The sequence below is a fragment of the Tamandua tetradactyla genome, chromosome 16 (genome assembly GCF_023851605.1).
Source record: "Tamandua tetradactyla isolate mTamTet1 chromosome 16, mTamTet1.pri, whole genome shotgun sequence".
NCBI classification, from domain to species: domain Eukaryota; kingdom Metazoa; phylum Chordata; class Mammalia; order Pilosa; family Myrmecophagidae; genus Tamandua; species Tamandua tetradactyla.
The window spans coordinates 58,658,805-58,678,843 of NC_135342.1; the positions used below are offsets into that span (position 1 = coordinate 58,658,805).

The window sequence follows — 20,039 nt, forward strand, 5'->3', positions numbered from 1 at the left end:
TTAATCCACCTGAAGACAGGGAATAGGCCCATTTTGCTACTGTTGTTTTCCTGGAGACCCTGTAGAGTACCCAGCTTATCATACAGTGCTAAATAAATATCTTCTAGTGTAGCGATCAAACAAGTAGTGATTCATCCACCCAATATAATATTGTGCAGCAATTCAAGTGAGGATTAAAAGGATATTTTTTAGTAACAAAAAATGCTCCTATGTTGAGTAAGACATACACAGCATAAGACTGTATAAACAATATGAACCAACTATTCTTTTTTTTTTTCTTTTTAATAGTCCTATATCCTGGAAACGAAGTTATTTTTAAAAGTCAGAGAAGTTGATATGCTGGCATATTTCTCTAAGATTAATGAAATTAATGTGTGTGTGTCTCTCTCTCTTTTTTTCTTACTTTCTGTCCCGGAGTAGGATAATCAGTTTTCTGTTATTGTGGGAAAAGTCTCTATGAGGCACTGAAAACCAATTACACTGTCAAGCCATTGTGGGAAAAATTATTGGTAGGATGACAATGTAAATTACTACCTATGTAGGCCAGGTTGGAGAATGAAAGGCAGCACTTTTAGAAATTACTCTAGAACCACAAACAGAATCTGAAACCGTCTCAGGAATCGCTGGAACATATGGTATCCAAACTTATTGGTATTATCCATAAAAAGCATCCTATCTTTGCCTGTTTCCAATAAACTACCAAGTGAAAATGAAAGGATGGCTATAAGATGTTTGGATCCTCTGGACTTCAACTTCTTTGCCTGAAAATCGCAAGAGAAATAATTCCCATATGCTCATTGATTCTCAGAATATATTCTTTATTTGGAAGTTTTTCCATAAATCGAAATAATTACAAAGGAAATGAATACAAATGGCAGATGGATCCAATTTCTAGAACAGACTGAGCAGTCAAAAAATTGTCCATCGGATCTCTTAGGGTAGAAATAGTGTGTATATAGCACACTATCCTGTTTAAGAGCAGGTATTCAATGCTTAGGAGAGCAACTAGCACTATTTTACTTCCCTCTCCACCCAAGCAGTTTGAGTTTAATAATCCATCACAGTTAAAAAAAAAATCCATCATAGTTAACTAGAAACTATCTTCATGGCAAAGCTGTCTGCTTCCTTGTGGGTTACTAGAGTGGGACTTCAAAGTTTTCTTTCATTTAAACATTGGGTCCTCAGCGAGTGGAAGAGCTCTTTGTGCAGCTTTATCAAAGACTGTTTCCTTTTACCTGTGACCCCTTCTTTGCACAGAGGAGGCCTAGCTTTTTAGTGCTCTAGTTTTTCTATTGCCTGAAAAAGCTAGAGGAAAAATCCTATTCGGGGTTGACAATTGCTGATCAATCACTGGCCCCAAGCATCTGAAATGCCTGCATTTGGCAGGGACAATGGAGCTATGCTATATCCTCTCTGACCTTCATTTCGCTTGATATCATTGCTATTAACAAATAGCACTAAAAGAAAAAGTTGAATGAAAAGCCTAGCTTAATTGAAGCCAGGCATAAAAAACCAACTGTTGATAATCTTTGAACAGTTATTCATTCATTTGTTCAACTGATGTTTATTGAGCCCCCAAATATGCCATCATTGTTCTAGGGTCTAACATTCAGACTGGGAACAACAAAGCCACTGTCCCATGGAATTTTCATTCGCGAGTGGGTGGAGACGGATGATAAACAAATACATAGATACCAAGTGTGATGTCAGGTAAGTGCAGTGAAAGAAAGAAAAAAAGTAGGATAAAGGGCTAGAAAGTGATTCCAAAAAGCAGGAGGGTTATCTGATATAAGGTGGTCAATGGAAGCCCTCTTGAGGAGGTGACATTGAAGTAGAGCAAGGATAGAAATGAGGGGGAACTTAGGCTCACGTTTAGTCAGGAAAAATTAGCTGTTAAAATGAGTATTGACTTAATGGGTTATATTGCTCTCTTTGGAGATTTACCTAGAACTGAGAGTCAAGTCACAAGCAGGAGATCCGTGTTTTCTTTCCAGATCCTCTTCTTGGTGCACTGCCTGTTGAAGGAAGACAACACTTCCTAGAACCTCAGTTCCTTCATCCTTAAACGGGCTCTGTGGACACTGTTGGTGTTGCCTAAACTCTCAGAGCACTGCTGAATTCATCATGACCTTTCTCTCTCCCACGCCCAATGCATTTATGTAATGATTTACTAAAAGATGCATTTGTCATTAAATAGCTTGCTTTACAAATATGCTAATGTTTTAAAAGAAAATAGGGTAGTATTGCTATAAATGGGGAACTTCTCTAGCATGGCTTGGAAAAATCGCACAAATAAATTCAGTGAAAACAAACTATTTTTTTAAAATTCCACCTGGACACATTTGTGGTTAAAGGTTTTAAGTTTGGGGTCATATCTCCCTTTGAAAAGTGTTTTTTTGGTTTGTTTTGTTTTGTTTCATTTTGTTTTGTTTTGTTTTTAACAATGGCTAGACATAAAACCCTAAAGTAGATATCTGCTATTAGAAATACCAATAAAAATTTTACCAAAGCCCCCAATAAGCCAACAAGTATTTACGGAGCATTAACAAAGTACTGGCCTCTGTTCTAGATTCTGGGATATATGGTGAAAAGTATGTATTTGCTTCGATGAAGCTTCTGTTCTATAAGGAGATAGAGTGACTGAAAATAAGCAAAAAAGCACTGAAAGGAAAGAGAAAGTCAGAAAATGATATGTGATTTGCAGAGAATGATCCGAGGGCAGATAGTGGCTGGGAAGCTGTTGTAGATTGGGTGGTCAGGCAGATGGCCTCAGGAGGAAGTGGAGTCCAAACAAAGGGATAACAGTGTGCAAACTATCTGCTTAAGGAGCTTGAATGGAATTATCTTCACTCTATGTTATTCAGTGTCACATCCATGTCCATTTGATACATAAAACCATCTCCTCCAATCACCAGAGATGCACATTCCCAACTTGCAAAACACTGAACTCCTCAGATATATGTCCCTTACAGCCTCTGCCTTCTAGGCAACACTTACTTCCTTGCAGGGGATGAGATTGCAGCAAAGTTGGAAGGCTGGGCTGAGAGAACACCTGGGGTCACAAACCTTACACATCAAAGATGCAGCATCCGTCTCTGAGAGCCAGTTTAAAGGCAATCCTGGCGCTACTGGAAGAGAAGCCAAAGGGTCCGTTAATTCTGCGTTTGGATCTGAGGTTGCCTTCTGACTCAAATATAGATGCTAGAAAGATGTGATTCACAGTTGGAAAGGAACAATAATAAAATCATTAACTTGTGCAGCAAGTTACACATTTATTACTTTTATTTTTGTATTCTAGGTCAATCTTTTCCAGAATTCTTGGAGGCCAGCCAGACAGGGATTGCATCTCCTCACCACACAGATAAAGAAAATGAGAAACACAGAAATGCATTGCCCTTCTCAGGGTTGACAGGTCACACAGATCGTCTGATACCACTTTAGTGATCTGATCAGTACATTGGGGTCCAATTTGCTCTCATCATGTGTTGAGTGAAAGCCAAATAGGAATCTCCAATCATGTCAAATCTAAATCTATTTCTGAAGGCTGGAGATTTTTGTGCAAAGCAAAATCGTTATCTGTAATGGTAGTCAAAACATGGTGGGGTTGGGGATTTCAAGATGAATCTCAAATAAACATTTCCAGCCATTTATAATGCCATCCTACCTAGAACATGAAATGAAGCATTTATTTTCCTTTATCCACCCATTCCTGTATTCTTGCCCCTAACTTTTACTCAGCCCTTATTCTGTTCTGGGAATGCAAAGTTAAGAAAAGAAAAGGGAGTGCCCCCATGAGAGCTCATTTGTAACCTAGAAACCTGGGGCAAGTTTGCTCGGTCAGCATCATCAAACTGACCACTTCTTTACTAATTCATAAGAGAAGGTAATTTGAAAATTATATTTCAAGCACTACTATTTCTCTCACATCCCAGTTGATGTTTTTTTTTTAAAGAAGAGGGAAGAAAATTACCATAGCATAAAGTAATTCCTGAGAGCTAAATGAAATAAAAATTGTAGTTAAATTAAACTCATCAGAATAGTTATTGAAAGAGAAGCATTCTAATGAAATTATATATCTTCAAGTCTAAATATTTTCAGAGAAGAGTTACATCTATTAAAAAAAGGCAGCACCGTTGTTTGAACAAATGAGTGAAAATATATCAAATATGAAATGTCAAACTTTGTGCAGTTCTTGACAAGAGCATCCAAATTTCAAATACCATTTGATGCACGGTTTCTATGCATTTATACAATTCATAATCATTTGAATTTATTTATTGTCTTCTTTGGTGTACTAAGCCATCTGTGTTGTAATGTTGGTCAGGAGAGAGGGAAATAATAAGAAAGTGAGTTGATTTCTGAAGAAACTGGCCCATTTACAATGAGATAGTAAATTGTTCCCTTACATTCTGCTGCAACCAAATAGACACTGACAATATAATTGCTAACTTATAGTAAGTCTTTTCCCTGTGTAGGAACAGTTAGTGGCTCTGGATACATGCACTCATTCATTCTTCACCAGCACTGGCAATGTAAGAATTGTCATTTCCATTACATGTTTGGGGAAAATGAAATTCAGAGAGGTCAAGACACTTGTTCAAAGTACACGACTAGAAAGTGTTAGAGTCAAGCTTTACACACAGGGGTGTGCTGAGTGCCATACCCAATAAAAAGTAAAGCTTTTACTCTCAAACTGAAGATTTGAGCTCTCTGAAGACTGAGCCATGGGCCAGTGTTGTCTTTGTGAGTTTGTGAGAGGTGACACAGTACTAGCTATGAGTTTCCTGTAGTGACAAAGGATGATAAAACTGCATTTAAGTCCCCTGCAATGAAGAACATGGTTTTACGATGATGGTTCCCCTGGATCATTAAAAAATGATTAGATGAGTGTTTCCAAGATGGAAATTCTTTTCTTACTCTCAGGCCCTTGAGAGCTGACAGGGGTTCCAGACAGTGACATTTTTTTAAACACATTTTTAATCCCATGAATAGGAAGAAATATGAAACCTCTTGAAAACATAATACAAACCGCTACAAAATGCCAAATCAGCTTCTTTTTTATTTGTTTCAAAGTTTATATTTTGGAAAGATGCAAACCCTAGAACATATCACAGTTCTGTTCTAGATGTCACTTTGGATGTGGAGGCTAGTGCTGGGCATTCAGAGATATAACCAAATCCTACTGTCAAGCTGTGTGGGGGATGGCTGCTCGCAGTAATACATGGAACCCGTGAGGACCTGAGGCTTCCATCTTGTTCCGTCCTCACCTGACCTTGATCAGCTAAATTGCTGATTGTGAGGAATAGTCACTGCCGTTAAAGAATGACTCTCCTGACCAAGATGGAAGAAATGGGATCCTTTTCCTTCTGGCTTTGATGATCCCTTCCTGTGTATGTTTTGGAAAGATGCTTATCCCCTCTGGTATACAGCTTCCTTCACCATCATATGGGGATTGTAGCACACACTTGGTCTTTTCGTAAGAACGTGATGAGTTACATGTCTAGTTCACTATCTCCTTTATATTATGTGCTCAGAAATGCTCACTAATTGAGTAAAAGAACTAGCAAATTAATTAATATTCCCTTCTTATTTTCCAAACCATATGATGTCCAAGCTGAAAGTTTATGCTTCCTAGTTATCCTTATTACTAAAACTAAAATCAACATTACTCTTCAATACCATGAAATACTCCTTTAAAGTTGTGAGAGAGCAGCAAAAGCCAATTCAATACACAGTCGCTCCTGAGGTTCAACTCCCATTAAATGACTGCTAAGCTACACACCCACCCCCATTTCTATAGTGAGTGCCTGCAAATCCCTACTTATTACCTACTTGACTGCTCTATCCAGCTCTCACACAAACACCTCCCAGGTATAGGTCTTTCACCTACGCCCACTTCCTTTGGATCCAATACAGCAGGTATGAAGATCACAAACAACTCAGTTTTTCACACAAGAGAATTTGAAGAGGGTGCAAGGATAGCTCAGTAGTAGAATTCTTGCCTGCCATGTGGGAAACCTGAATTCACTTCCTAGCCCACGCCCTTCCCCCAAACAAACAATCAAACAAACAAAGAAAAATTCAACAAATAGTGCTGCAATAATGGAATACTAAGATTGAAAAAGAATGAAATATGACTCTGGGCATATAGCATACAAAAAAAAAAAAAGAGAGAAAGAGAGAACTTGAAGTCACACTGACATTTTCTAATCATTCATCAAATCCTGATGAAACAGCTTCATCCGTATTATATTCAGTCATTCCACAAATTCGTATTATGCACCAATTACGTTTCAGGCACAAGGTAAGGAATTGAACATACAATGGAGAACAAAAAAACAATATCTCTGCCCCCTTGGAGCCTACGTTCTGTTGGGGCAATCAGATTCACAGACACCAAAAAAATGCCAACAAACTTCCCGGAAGATGGTGGAATAGGTCAAGTTCGCCCCTGCTACAAGGAACAGCTAGGAAAGGGACAGAAAAATGACTGGGGCGGCAATTCCAGGGTGCAAATGACCTGAAAGGATCTTTTACACCACAAGGGAGGCCCTGGTTGAAAAAGCTGAGGAATTGGGACACAGAGAACCAAAAGCCATCCAACCAATGCAAAGAACCTAATGCGTCCTTCTCCAAACAGAGAACCGGAGTCCTCAGGGGTACAGACAGAGAGATGGGGACAGGGAAGTAAGACAAGCTGTGCTCCCACCCATGCGTGCCACCTTACCCATGTGATCTGTGACCCCACCCTGCAGCCCTGTTCCCTGCTCCTCGCCCCCTCATGCCCTATGCACCCAAGACCTGCCCTGCAGTGCCTCAAGTCCCTGGGCCCCCCCCCCCCACAGGACATGACATCCTCATCTGCCCCCTGGCAGGCGCTTACCCATACCCTCACCCCGGCCCTGCTTCCCCAACCTGTGTTCACAAGCACACCTGCTCCCCACCCCCTGCCCACATCTGCATACCCATACCAGGAACCCCTCCCACAGCCAACTCCACACTCATGCTTCACCCACTCCACTCCAGCACCCCCATCGCTTGACCTCTCACTCCCCATGCACCTACATACTCATATCCCTTTGCCCCAATATCCATGTCCCGATACCCAGGAACCCCATGCTCCATGCGTGCACCTGCATCCTGCCTGCACACTCACCCTTCCGCACACCTGCACAGTTTCCCCTTCCCCTCCCCACCCCCATCCACCTCACGCTGCACCCTGCCTGCACTGCATCCCACTCCCATGACCCCAGCCCACCCCCTGCAACCCTGTTACCTACACTCCATGCTCCCGGGCACCAGTGTTGTGCCCCTGGCCTGCACCTAGCTCTGGGCCACAGCCTGCCACCAACTCACTGCCCGACCCCACCACTGCATCCTGCCACATCTCCATCGTGCAAATGCAAAACTGTAGACTACTGAAGGACATCAACTTCCAAAGTAATCCTATCAGGATAATTACATGTCTCGAAGGCAACAATAAATCATGACGCATATGAAGATGTAGATTAGATGTATCCCAGCCTACGGACCAAATGAAAACACAGGAGGAGACACAGACTTTGGAACAACTAATCAAAGATGTTCAGACAACTCCACTAAATGAATTCAATGGGTTGGCTAATGACATAAAGGAGATTAAGAATACACGAGAAGAGCATAAAGAATAACTTGAAAGAATAAATGGAAAAATAACAGATATCACAGAGATTAAAGATGCTGTAGATTAAAATAAAAAATATACTGGAGACACATAATAGCAGATTTGAACAGGCAGTAAAAAGAAAAAGTAAACTAGAGGACAGGAAAATTGAATTTGAATGCACAAAATAACAAATAGTAAAAACAGAAAAATTTGAATTGGATCTTAGGGAAATGATGGACAAAATGAAGCACACAAATATAAGAATCATCAGGATCCCAGAAGGAGAAGAGAATAGTTATAGGCCTAGTAAGATTAGTTGAGGAAATTGCGCCGGTTTGAAATTGACATGTACCCTGGAAAAGACATATTCTTTAATCCTCATTCAATATTACTGGATGGGATCTTTCTTGTTGTTACCATGGAGATGTGACCCACCCAAATGTGGATGGTAATTTTGATTAGTTGGTTTCCATGGAGATGTGTCTCCACCCATTCAAGGTGGGGTTGCTTACTGAAGCCCTTTAAAAGGGAACCATTTTGTAAAAAGCTTCAGTGCTGGCAGAGCCCACAAAACCAGAGATCTTTGGAGAGGCAGAAGCAAAATGCCCCTGAGGAAGCCTTATGAAAAGAGAAGAGAAAGCTAGCAGATATTGCCCTGTGCCTTTCCAGCTGACAGAGGTGTTCTAGCACATTGGCCTTTCTTGAATCAAGGTATCTTTCCCTGGATGCCCTAGTTTGGACATTTTCATGATCTTAGAACTGTAAACCTGCAACTTAATAAATTCCCCCTTTTAAAAGCCATTCTGTCTCTGGTAAATTGCATTCCAGCAACTTTTACAAACTCAAAGAGAGATAATGTGGGAAAATTTCCCAACCCTTATGAAAGACATAAACATGCAAATCAAAGAAGCCCAATGAACCCCAAATAGAATAAATCCTATAAGTCTACTCAAAGACATACCAATCAGTCTATCAAATGTAGAAGAGAAGCAGAAAATCCTGAAACTGGCAAGAGAAAAGTGATCTACTACATACAAGGGAAACCAATAAGGCTCAGCTTAGTTACTCAACAGGCACAATGGAGGTGAGGAGGAAGTGGTATGATACAATTAAGATCCTGAAAGAGAAAGAATTCCAACAAAGAGTTCTGTACCCAGTCAAATTGTCCTTCAAAAGTGAGAGAGAGGGTACACAGGTGGTTCAGTGGTAGAATGTGCTTGCCTTCCATGCCTGAGGCATGTATTCAATTTCCAGACCATGTGCCAAAAGAAAAAAAAAATGTGAGGGAGAGATTAAAATTATTACAGACAAACACATGCTGAGAGAATTTGTCAAGACATAGGTTCTACAAGAAAGAAATTCTTTCGGCTGAAATAAAGGTTAAGAGAGAGAGAGAGAGAGATCTGGAGGAGGGCACAGAATTGAAGAGTACCAGTAAGGGTAACTTAAAGGATAAAGTAAGAAAGATGGAGAAGAATATATAAATCTGGCAAATATAATCCAAAAGATAAGATGGTAGATTCAATAAATGCCTTTACAGTAATAACTTTGAATGTTAATAGCGAAGATCACCAATTAAAAGATACAGATTGGCAGAATAAGTTAAGAAATATGATCCAGCTATATGCTGTTTACAAGGGACTTATCTTTGGCCAAAGGATATAAATAGATTGAAAATCAAAAGGATGGAAAAAGATGTTCCATGCAAGCTGTAACTAAAAGAAATCAGAAGTAGGTATACAAATATCAGAGAAAATAGACTTTAAATATGAAGACATCATAAGAGCAAAGAAGAACACTATATATTATTAAAAGGGACAATTAACCTAGAAGAAATTACAATCATAAATGAACTAAATATCAATAGCCAAAAGAATGAGAGAGAATTCTTAACTTACACCCTATATAAGAATTAACTTAAAGTGGATTAGGTCAAAGACCTAAATATAAGAACCAATACCATAAAACTTCTATAAGAAATTATAGAGAAACATCTTCAAGACCTAGTAATAGGAGGTAGCTTCCTAAACTTTACACCCAGTGCACAAACAATGAAAGAAAAACTAGATAAATGGGAACTCCTCAGAATTAAATGGAATCAAATGTTTTTGTCCCTCAAAAGACTTTGTCAAGAGGATGAAGGGGCAACCAACTCAATGGGAGAAAATATTGGGAAATCACATATCAAATAAAGGTTTGATATCCTGTATATATAATTACAACTCAGCAACAAAAGAAGAAACATCCCATTTATTAAATGGTCTAAAGATAATTAGTCATTTTTTCAAAGAGAAAGTACAGATGGCTAAAAAGCATGTGAAGAAATGGGCATTTTCATTAGCTATAAAGGAGATGCAGATCAAAACTACAATGAGATATGGCCTCACACCTGGAAGAATGGCTGCAATTAAACAAACAAAAAACTGCAAATGTTGGAGAGGGTGTGGAAAAAATGTGACAGTTGTGCACTACTAGTGGGAATGTATAATGGTACAGTTGTTATGGAACACATTCTGGCAGTTCCATCGAAAACTAAATATCAAGTTGCCCTATGACCTGGTAATACCACCCAGAAGAGCTGAAAGCAGTGACACAAACAGACATTTTCCCACTGATGCTCATAGCAGCATTATTCACAATCGCCAAAAGATAGAAACAACCTACATGCCCATCAACAGACAAGTGTATAAACAAAATGCGGTATAGACGTACGATGGAACATTGTGCAGCAAGATGAAATGACGTCCTAAAGCACATGACAAGATGGATGAACTTGAGGACATAATGCTGAATGAAATGTCAGGCACAAAATAATATACACTGTATGATTTCACTTTTATGACCATGGTAAAGGAAATTCAGCGATTTCTAGTACAGAATATAGGGCACATAGAGAAGAAGATAGAGATAGGTGACTGGTTAGCTGATGAGGTTGAATTTAAATGTAAGGGAAAGGAGAGAAGTGAAGGCAGTTCATTAGTAGGTCCATAAGTAATATTGCCATATTGAAGGTGAACATGATTGAAAGGGTTTGTATAGAGCCATGTATCCTGCCGATAACACTACAAATACAAATAAGTTCTTGCATAAACTACTTCAAAGGTGCGACAAAAAGTCTATAATATCGAGGTATAGGCAGAAAACTACCATTGCATGCTATGGGCTACGTTTAACAGGAAGACATCAATGGCACCACAGTAATACCAGGGGTAAATAATGGGGGGAGAGAGGGACAAGAGTTAACAGGACATTTGGATTTTCTGTTTGGTGAAGGTGTGCTTATCGGTCGTTTTTCTCTTGGGAGCAATGAAAATTGTCTAAAATTGAGATTGTTGATGGACTGCTGACTTTGGACATTACACATGATGCTTAATGGATGGAGATGGTTGAAAGATATACTAAGTAGAAAGGCGAATTATGTTGTACACATGTGATCAAATATTGTCCTGCTACAGAAAGGAACAAAGTCATGAGGCATGTAATGATGTAAATGAAACTGTGGGACACTATGTGGTGCAAAATAAGGCAGAAATAAAAGAGCAGATATTGTGTCGTCTCTTTAAGAAAATACTTCTAAGACAAGAAGAGCCTAGATTGTAAACTCTTATATCATTCACATTTAGCCTGGAGCAGTAATTGTTATTTCTAGATTTTGAGAGACTGTGCCATATATGTATAACCTAGTATTTTCCTGGAATTTTGGGTACCTGTGTGATACCTAAGACCCAGAGTAGGAGTCCTGCAGTTCTGAAGGTCAGTATTACCACATGTAATAACTGTTAAAGAAATTGAAAAAGAGATCAGGTTTCAATTAGAGATAAGAACGAAGCCAATCAGGTCCGGACTATGTAAATCAGAACCCAGGGGTAAGGAAGACATTGCCTGTATTTTAGAACTTCATCTACTCTATGACACCAAAGAAAGAGAAGTTTATTTTGACCCAAATTAAATTTTCTGTAGCACATGATCTAACTCAACCTGTCTGGATAGATAATTTAAACAACCCAAATTCAGGGAGCCCAGAATGGGAACAAGGGCTTGCAATTCTTTATAGCTTAACGTAATGCATGAATACATCCCAGAGTATGTTGAACAGATAATAAAAACGTATTGGCAAAGTCTCTTGAGAGATGGGAGAAAAACTAAGGAACTATTAAACTTCACCACTGGGGAACACCCTCGATACTGTCTCAAACATTAGAGACCTCAAAGGCAATAGGCTAAGCCCTTGATCTTGAGGATTACTCTTGCGAAGCTTATTTATGTGGTGGAGAAGCTTAGCATGACTATAGTTATGCCTAAGAGTTACTTCTGGAGGACCTCTTTTATTGCTTGGAAATGACCCCTCTCTCTCTCTAAGCCCAACTCTGCAAGTGAAATCATTAACCTCAAATGCTGCTTGGAACATGACATCCAGGGGTGAAAGTCTCCCTGGAAATGTGAGGTGTGACTCCCAGGGATGAGCTTGGCCCTGGCACCATGGGATCAACAATGCCATTCTTACCTTATTTGTAGCAAATAAAGTCTCAGTGGCTGAGAGAGTTCAAATAGAGTCGAGAGGCTACTCTGGAGACTACTCTTACACAAATTATATGTAGACATTGCTATTTATCATGGTTTGTCAAACCCCAACCAGAACCATTCCTGTCAACCCTAAAGAACACCTAGGACTTTATCTCATATTCTAAAATGGTTCCATGCAGTATGATTACTTTCGAGAAACCTACAACCTTCAGATGGGTTCTAATGCCAGAGAAATTCTGAAAAACAGAGAGGTCAGCTTTTCCACAACATCAACTAGTTCCATTCCCCTATTCCATGTTTTCATGTTTTCCAACATGAAAATGTTAAAAGGGTCATAGCCTAAATACCCCTAAAGATTGAGAGAAAGATCAAGGAGGATGTGGTGTTATAACAGAGAAGATAGGATTTAACAAATGAATATGATTGCTGAGTCATTGTATTGATATTTCTTTTAGTCTCTAATGTCTTGGAAAAGCTAGAAGTAAAAACCTAAACTTGTGGAATTGTAACCCATACCACACTTTGAAATCTGTTCTCCAACTAATCGTTGCAATGCGCTTTGAAATTTATTGCTTTTTTGTATATATGTTATTTTTCACAATAAAACAAAATGCCAACAAACAAAATAAGTTTAAAGAGTTGCAATTGTTAGGAAGGAAACCAACAAACGGTCACCTTTAGATAGAAAAGAGAATAGGTCTTGTCTGTTTAAGTATGAAAAAAAAAGGCCATGTGGCTGGAACATAGTGCAGTCAAAGGAGAATGGGAGGATAATAAGTTGGAGAGGTTTGCAGTGGCCTGGTGATGTAAACCCAGAAAGTAAGGTGGCTGGATTTTTTTTAAACTTTGGGAAGCTAGGGAAGAGGTTTCAGCTGGGAAGTCACGTGACCTAAGTCTGTGTTATCAGTAACCCCCTGGCTTCTTTGTGGAGGAGAGACTGGGAGGGGAGAACAGCTAAGACGATGTTTCAGTGCCCTGGGCCAGAGAGGACCATGGCGTGGACCAAGCTGATGGTAGTGCAGCAGGAGAGAAGCCTTCTTCTCCTCACGGAATTCATTACTCCAGGCTTTCGCCCTATCTCCTTTTGACTTCCACAAAAACCCTCCTGGCATGCCTCTAGTTTCACAAGCTCCTGACCTGTCTTCAGCACCGTCGGCCATATAGATTTCGCCACTGTCCTACTAAGAGATTCCAGCTGCCTGCCCCCAAGTTCTTAGATGTTCTCAAAACGGAGTGAACGATGTGCCCAATTACCCAGGGGCAACTGCAAAATCGTCCTGACCAGGCCCCACGGGACCTGCAGAGCCATATTCTCTGGAAAACATGAATGTGCATTTTTAATAAATTATCCAAGAGCTTTAGATAACAGCCTCTTCTTATCTTCCCTGTTATCTCCAGGAATTCTGGCCTATAAGATGCAGCATAGTTAAATACAAAATCTGTTCAAAATTGCTCAACTGACCTAACCTCCACTCTTGCTCACTCTCTCACCTTCTCCTGTGATATCATTTAATTAATGTATTTTTTACATTAATTCGACCCTGAAATAAAAGATATAGCCTATTGCATTGCCTGGGGAGGTGGGTGGACAGACAGTTAAATAGATTACAAAGCAGCAGGATATTTTTCTATACAGTTGGGAAGACTTAAAGATATCAAGGGAGGTAGTAAGATTCATTCTGTATCCTCAAGTAACTAGCACGGGTCTACAAAATAAGATTTTGATGAATGAAGGAAGGAAGGATGGTACAAAAAAAGGCTGGAAGGAAGGAAGGAATGGAAAACTACCAATTACTCAGGGACAGAAGAACATTCCTCCTTTTAGCATCATAAAGCATGGAGTATTTTATATTGAAATAGGAACAACCACTTATAGTAAGATTACTTTTAGCAACATGTACCAAATGAAAAAGGACTCCACTAATAGGGAAAGACATTTTATTTCCAAGCTTCTAAGAAGGTTCTACAAACAATAGAGGCTTAAAGTAAAAAAGAAAATATTTTTAAAAGGAAAAAAAAAAACAAAGTACTTTTAACTATTGAAAAGTAGACCAGCTTTTTAAAAAACAAAAACAAAAACAAACAAATCTAAAAATGTAGCTGTCAAATCTAATCAAATACATTCCTAGGGAAAACAAAAAGATCATCTGTGGTGACAGGTTACTTACAGAGCTATACTTGTTTAAGTGTTATTCATATTCCTTTCGAATTATTTCTTCATTTCAAATTCATTTGGAGATCTGTGCAAAGCTAGCAAAATATTCTTTGGATAACAAAAAAAAAAAACGTACAAAAATGAACAGAATCTGCAATTATGGAAGTCTTGAGAAAATAGAGTACTTCACTGAAGTGAAAGATTCTAAAGTGACATTGTCCGTAGAATTGATTCCATTGAAGTGTTAAGTCCAATTTGATTTAAATGCAAAGTAAAAATGGAAGTGAGCACTTCATAAAAACATTGTCCTTTGTATGCATTTTGACTGAGTCATAAAAATAGAATGTAACAGGAAATCAAGAAATACTTGAAACAAACTTTCACAATATAGTAAGAAAAAAAAAATATCTGAAAATCATCTGCAGTCCAAGAGAAAACCTGCGTCCTGTGACCAGGCTGAAAGAGAGAAAGTGCCTGCAGCATGACTTTGTGTGGACTTTCCCTAAGTATTGCTACATTTTGACCTTTGGCCCAACTGTGCAGTGGAAATGTCCGTCACAGAAAACCCACTTCCCAAGACGCTAGTTGGGACTGCATAAGACTGTAAGAATAGGCACACTTATGGATCAAACCGCATTGACCCAGTGACCCAGCGGGTTCCTGCCTTCATTCTGAGCAAATGGCCCAAAGCAAATTTTAAGAATCACTCCTCCTCTTCACAAAATTCAAAATATCCCATCGAAAAATAATTAAGCAGTTAAAGTATCTGAGACAGGGGGATAGTCTGGCAAGATCAATGTGAAGAAAACTTGAGTCAGCTTTGGAGGCCCAATATCTAAGTGGGGCAAATTCAAAATTTTGACTGTCTACTCATGCTACCCGCAAATGCTCAGGATGGGTCATAGAGTCTACGCTTCGAACAGGAGAGCTCTGATAGTTTCATTCCCTCATGGATATGCCACTCATAACCATAGTACTACCAATATACAAGAGAAATGCATAATTATCTAACATGTATTACAAAATCAGGGACTGACCTAGCTCTTAAACATTCTTCTCTTAAGAAAGATACTTGCAAAGAGAGACCAGGAGGCTGAGACGGAGAATGTACAGAAAAGTTTTACATGATGTTACAGAATCTTGCCTGGTAAAACATTCTTGTTTTTAAATAAACAATAAAAGCAATAGACAGACTACAAACAGATCATAAATAGGGTTACTAAAAGATCACAATTATTTTAAATGAGAGTTATAAATGGGGCATTAGAAATTCTGACTTTTTTCAATGTTAAGAATCAAACCCAGAATTACAAAAGAATCTTTTTTTTATTTCAAAGGTTGCTTCTTATATTGAAGCTCATATTAAAGCAACAGTACAATGTTCATAAAATATAAGTGTGATGTCGTAACATTTCTTACATGTCAGAATACTGATATTTGCATGTATACTAAAATAAGAACTTTAAAATTGTACAAATAGATACATTAAAAATGACATAGAAATAGGGCGCCTCTCACTGAAACAAGACAGTTATATCTGGCACGTATTAGTTTAAGATGAAAGTAGAAGCAAAAGGATTTTACAAGAATCAGCAGTAACAAGATCGATGCTCAAGAGACATAATTGTACATTGTATTGTACATACATTGTATGGGTTTAAGCTGGCTGAATATTATATATTTCAAGTTTAAAAATGCACTACATATAGAGTGTCCATAGTTTAAGGCGAAATTACAGCTCAGAACTGTTGTCCTTTCTAATTTTGTGGAAGCTTCTTTGACAAATTAAAAAAGAAAAGGAAGAAGAAAGAAAGATTTAGATGTTCGTAACACATAAACAATTTCCCTTCATTGTAAGTTCACCGTTAGACTTCTCCTTCACTTAAATATTTTGTATGCCAAGTGGTTTTTTCTTTAGCGAAATTGATAAACAACTTCAATATTTGCCTTTTTGTGAGAAAAGGTATTCACAGTATTTACCACTTTGACGTCCTTGCAGTTTTATTAAATGCATTCTCTCTGTAAAACTTTGCTTGTTTTAAAGGAGACTTTCCTTGATGTAAAAAAATACCTGTTTACATATCTTCTAGATTCTTCAGAACGCCGGACACAGTTCTTAAGGCCAAACTTGTATTGTTATTGTTAAGAATCGTCATCAAAAGTGTCTTTGGAACCGTACAAGTCTGCGAGTTTCTTAAAACGAGGTCCCCAGTTCTGGAGATAGTCATAGTCCAAGTCTGAGTCTGTGGTGGCAGACTCCAGGGAGCTCAGCGACCCGGCCACCGAGCCCCTCCCCTCGTACCCGTAGATCTGGATGGAGTCGTAAGGTGGGGCCGTCGGGTCGTTGTCTGCCTCCTGTATTCTCGTGGTGATGAAGTCATCCACGTCCACGCTGTTGGGGGCGGGCCGCAGCCCGGGTCGGGGCATGTACTGATACTCAGGCTTTATGTCTTTGCGAGGGATAAATCCATTGATTCCATCGGGATTCTGGAGCGTGGCGATGTCGAAGGCTTCTGTGTCTTCTTCTCCACCGCCCTCGTCGTCGTAGGTGATGATGTTCTCACGGACGTCTTCTTCCTCAAAGACGATGAGTGGCTCTTTCTTTTGCCTTCTCAGGGTCACAAACAATACCACGATGACTACAAGGAAAGAGAAAGAAAGTAAGCTTACGTGAAGCCCAGTATTCCTGAATTCTTTTCCCCGAGCTGCTCTGATTACCGTAAATCCTGGCATACAAAAGTTTCAATACGGTAACTGATAGGTAAAATGAGAGTTTTACCTGGAATCCCCAAGTACGTGAAAATCGCCCTCCGTCTGCCTCCTCCCGTGTGACATGCTGCCCGAGAACATTCTACCCAACAAACAGGCAGGTTCGGACTATTTTTAATTTTCTACACATGGATCCAGGCACTGTTTGGAAGTCACTTCAGGGTTCACCCTCCTCAAGCATTAGGAAGATTCTAAATATGTTGGTCTGCCGTTTCTTAAAAGTGGCTTATACCAGTTTCTCTTTGCAGAGACCAGGCACTGCCTCTCCACAGTGTGAGAATGAGGCCATCAGAAATCCCAGGCCCTACAATTTTATAGGTGATGCCCCACTCCTTCCGGGCCTACAAGTCAGCACCGAGGTTGCTCTGCTTTAGTAAGAAATCTTCAAGAGCTTGGCTGGACTCTCTTCAGCTCACAGTACGGATAAGAGGGAATACAAAGACTCTCGAGGCAAATCTCCCCCCACTTATTTGAATATGGGAAAATAGTATCAGCTGAAATCCCAGAGGAAGCAATCCTATCTCGTCCCTGAGAGAGGGAATTCCATTAAGCTGTGGCAGTCTCGGGGGAGAGAAAAGAGCCATTTATAAGGAAAGCTCAGACTCTGCTTACTTCCTTATTGATTTCTTCCCTCAAAAGAGGTTTCTATAATGTTCTCCATTAGATGCTTCACCCACACACTCAGCAAGATGGAATAAGACGTTTGCATCTGAATTCAGCAAGTGGATTGCGAGTGCCCTGGGGTCACCATCCCTCTGAGTTGCGGGGAGGAGAGTATGCACTTGACTGGACAGTACGTGGTTCCGGTGCCCAGTGCTCAACAAACAGGGATCCTTCTCTAGGCTTTGTCCCTGCCAGAAACTTCAGAAACTTTGCTGGGACCACTCCTTTTCTTTCTCTGCTTTGCTGACTCCTTATCTTTCATCATGGAAGCCCTTTCTGGTGTCCCATCCTGACTCTAGACAGCACTACTGATACCAGCTCTGTCTGTGCACCCACCTGACGCTGTTCTTACAAGTCAATATCACTCATCCAGTCCATAAATCTGTCTCTATCTCCAGATGATATGCTCCTCAGGGCCCTTGCATATTCTGATACCTCTGTTTAGACTATCCATTATCCCAGACCCCTTCTCCGGCTGGAAAGCCAGTTCAGCATCTGACACCTGTGTCAGCTGGAGGAGAATGTCTGTGATCTTTCTTGCCTGACAATGTTGGGTACTTTCTTTTCTGGGTCCCACCACCTTTGTTCATGTGTCTCTCACAGCATTGCCATTTCCTTCTGTCTTTTATCTGTTCACATATGTTTTCCTGGGTAGACTTTCAGCTTAGCGAGTGCAGAAATCTTGTAAAATTCCATCCAGAGCCTCACATAGGTTCTGGTACCCAGATCATACCCAATAAATACTTTCTTAGGTGAATTCACCGTCTGTTCCTTATATGGAATCAGGCACTATTCATTTAACGGAGAACTAAACATCGTAGGAAAAGCATAAACTTAGCATCAGACATACTTAGATTTGAATCCTGGCTCTGTCACCCACTAGTTCTTTGATGTTGGAACAAATGATGCAACCAGCTTGAGCTCCAGCAATGGTAAGATGCTATTAGCATGGCAGCATTACTGTTATTATAGAGGGACGCGCCTATGGGATAAGGATGCAGAAGAAGGGCATCCAACCCAGCTGGCAAGTGCAAGAACAGCTTCCCAGGGGTCCCCATAAGCTGAGGTGTGTACACAGCTATTACATAGGGTAATTAGAAGAAGGGTCAGGGCTGGGCTTCAGCCATGCTCACCCACTTAAAGTTCCTTAAATCCTCCACATGCTATCTTTTGTCCCATGATTATACCTTCTGTCATAAACCTTCTCCTTCCCCTTGTGAAGGAAACCATTGTTTCTATGCCAGGTTTTTGCCTAAATGTAAATCCTTCTCTGATGACCCCCCAATACCCCGCAGATGACATCTGCTATGCAGTTCTGCGATGCCCAGCAATTTGCTCATGATAACTCTCCCCGCATTCTACCATAACTGCTTTGTCAATGGCCTGCCTCCCCCATGGCCTCATAAATACGAGAGAGCAGACCCTGCCTCTTTCTGATCTCGAACTGTATTCACCACACATGGCACAATTCCTGGTACCCAACCCGTCCTGGAGAAACAGATGTGACCAAGGGTGGGTAGCTAGATGGAGGGCCCTGCCTGCAGGTGCCCAGGGAGAGCCTTACCCAGGAGGATGACGATGCAGGCAAGGATGGCAATCAGTGCCCCCGTGCTCAGGCCGGCGTTCAGAATGTAGGCCTCCGCGTTGCAGGAGAGCAGCGCCCCGTTCACGTCACAGCCGCAGACCTTGATGGTGAGGGTGTTGGTGCTGCTCATGGGGGGGACCCCACCATCACTGATCACTATGGGCAGGAGGTATAAGTCCTGCTTCTGCCGGCTGAACCCCCCACGCCGGGCGTACACCCCTGCAGTGTTATCTGTCGGCAGAGGAGAGACAAGCGCACTCTTGCATCAGAACCACTCATGTCACATCCTTCACTTTTTCTTTTTAAGTCATTGTGGCAATATATATGCAAGATGATAGTTCCCATTTCAACCACTTTCATCCTTAACATTTTTGCATCTGACTTGGCACATTTGAGGACACGCTTGTCTTCACAAACATGAACAACCCAAACCTTTCCCACTTGGTCTTTAATCTAAGTATCTACAGAAGTGACAGCCATTTGGCATAAGATCATCAAAAAATCTCTTTTCCTTTTGGAAAAAAACTCAGAAATCAGTTTATTTCTGCTTGGCACATGGTGAATACTTTCACTGGCAAGGGAATCACATCATTTTCTACATGAAGGTTGACCCCTTATTCAAATACTACAAGAAAGAATGGACAGCAACTATATAATCTATATTAGCATAGAATATATTGAAATATATAACTGAATGT

The 20,039-nt window shown here is 40.2% G+C and overlaps 1 protein-coding gene and 1 long non-coding RNA gene across 7 annotated transcripts in view; both read right to left on the reverse strand.

Annotated features, from left to right (window-relative positions):
• Nucleotides 1-3,167, reverse strand: part of LOC143660339 (uncharacterized) — an 86,554-nt gene extending 83,387 nt beyond the window's left edge. Inside the window, exons 1-2 of the long non-coding RNA XR_013163965.1 lie at nt 2,998-3,167; nt 1,945-2,015 (exon numbers count right to left, since the gene is read on the reverse strand). This is a non-coding gene — a long non-coding RNA (uncharacterized LOC143660339). The remainder of the gene's footprint in view (nt 1-1,944; nt 2,016-2,997) is intronic.
• A 10,923-nt stretch (nt 3,168-14,090) lies between these two features.
• The window catches only part of CDH11 (cadherin 11), a 150,366-nt gene continuing 144,417 nt past the window's right edge, over nt 14,091-20,039 (reverse strand). For all 6 annotated transcript variants that reach the window (XM_077132620.1, XM_077132624.1, XM_077132623.1 and 3 more), the window contains 2 exons: nt 19,321-19,572; nt 14,091-16,963 (listed from right to left, as the gene is read on the reverse strand). In XM_077132620.1, coding sequence (XP_076988735.1) covers nt 16,467-16,963; nt 19,321-19,572 — 749 coding nt within the window. In that variant the 3' untranslated portion in view covers nt 14,091-16,466. The remainder of the gene's footprint in view (nt 16,964-19,320; nt 19,573-20,039) is intronic.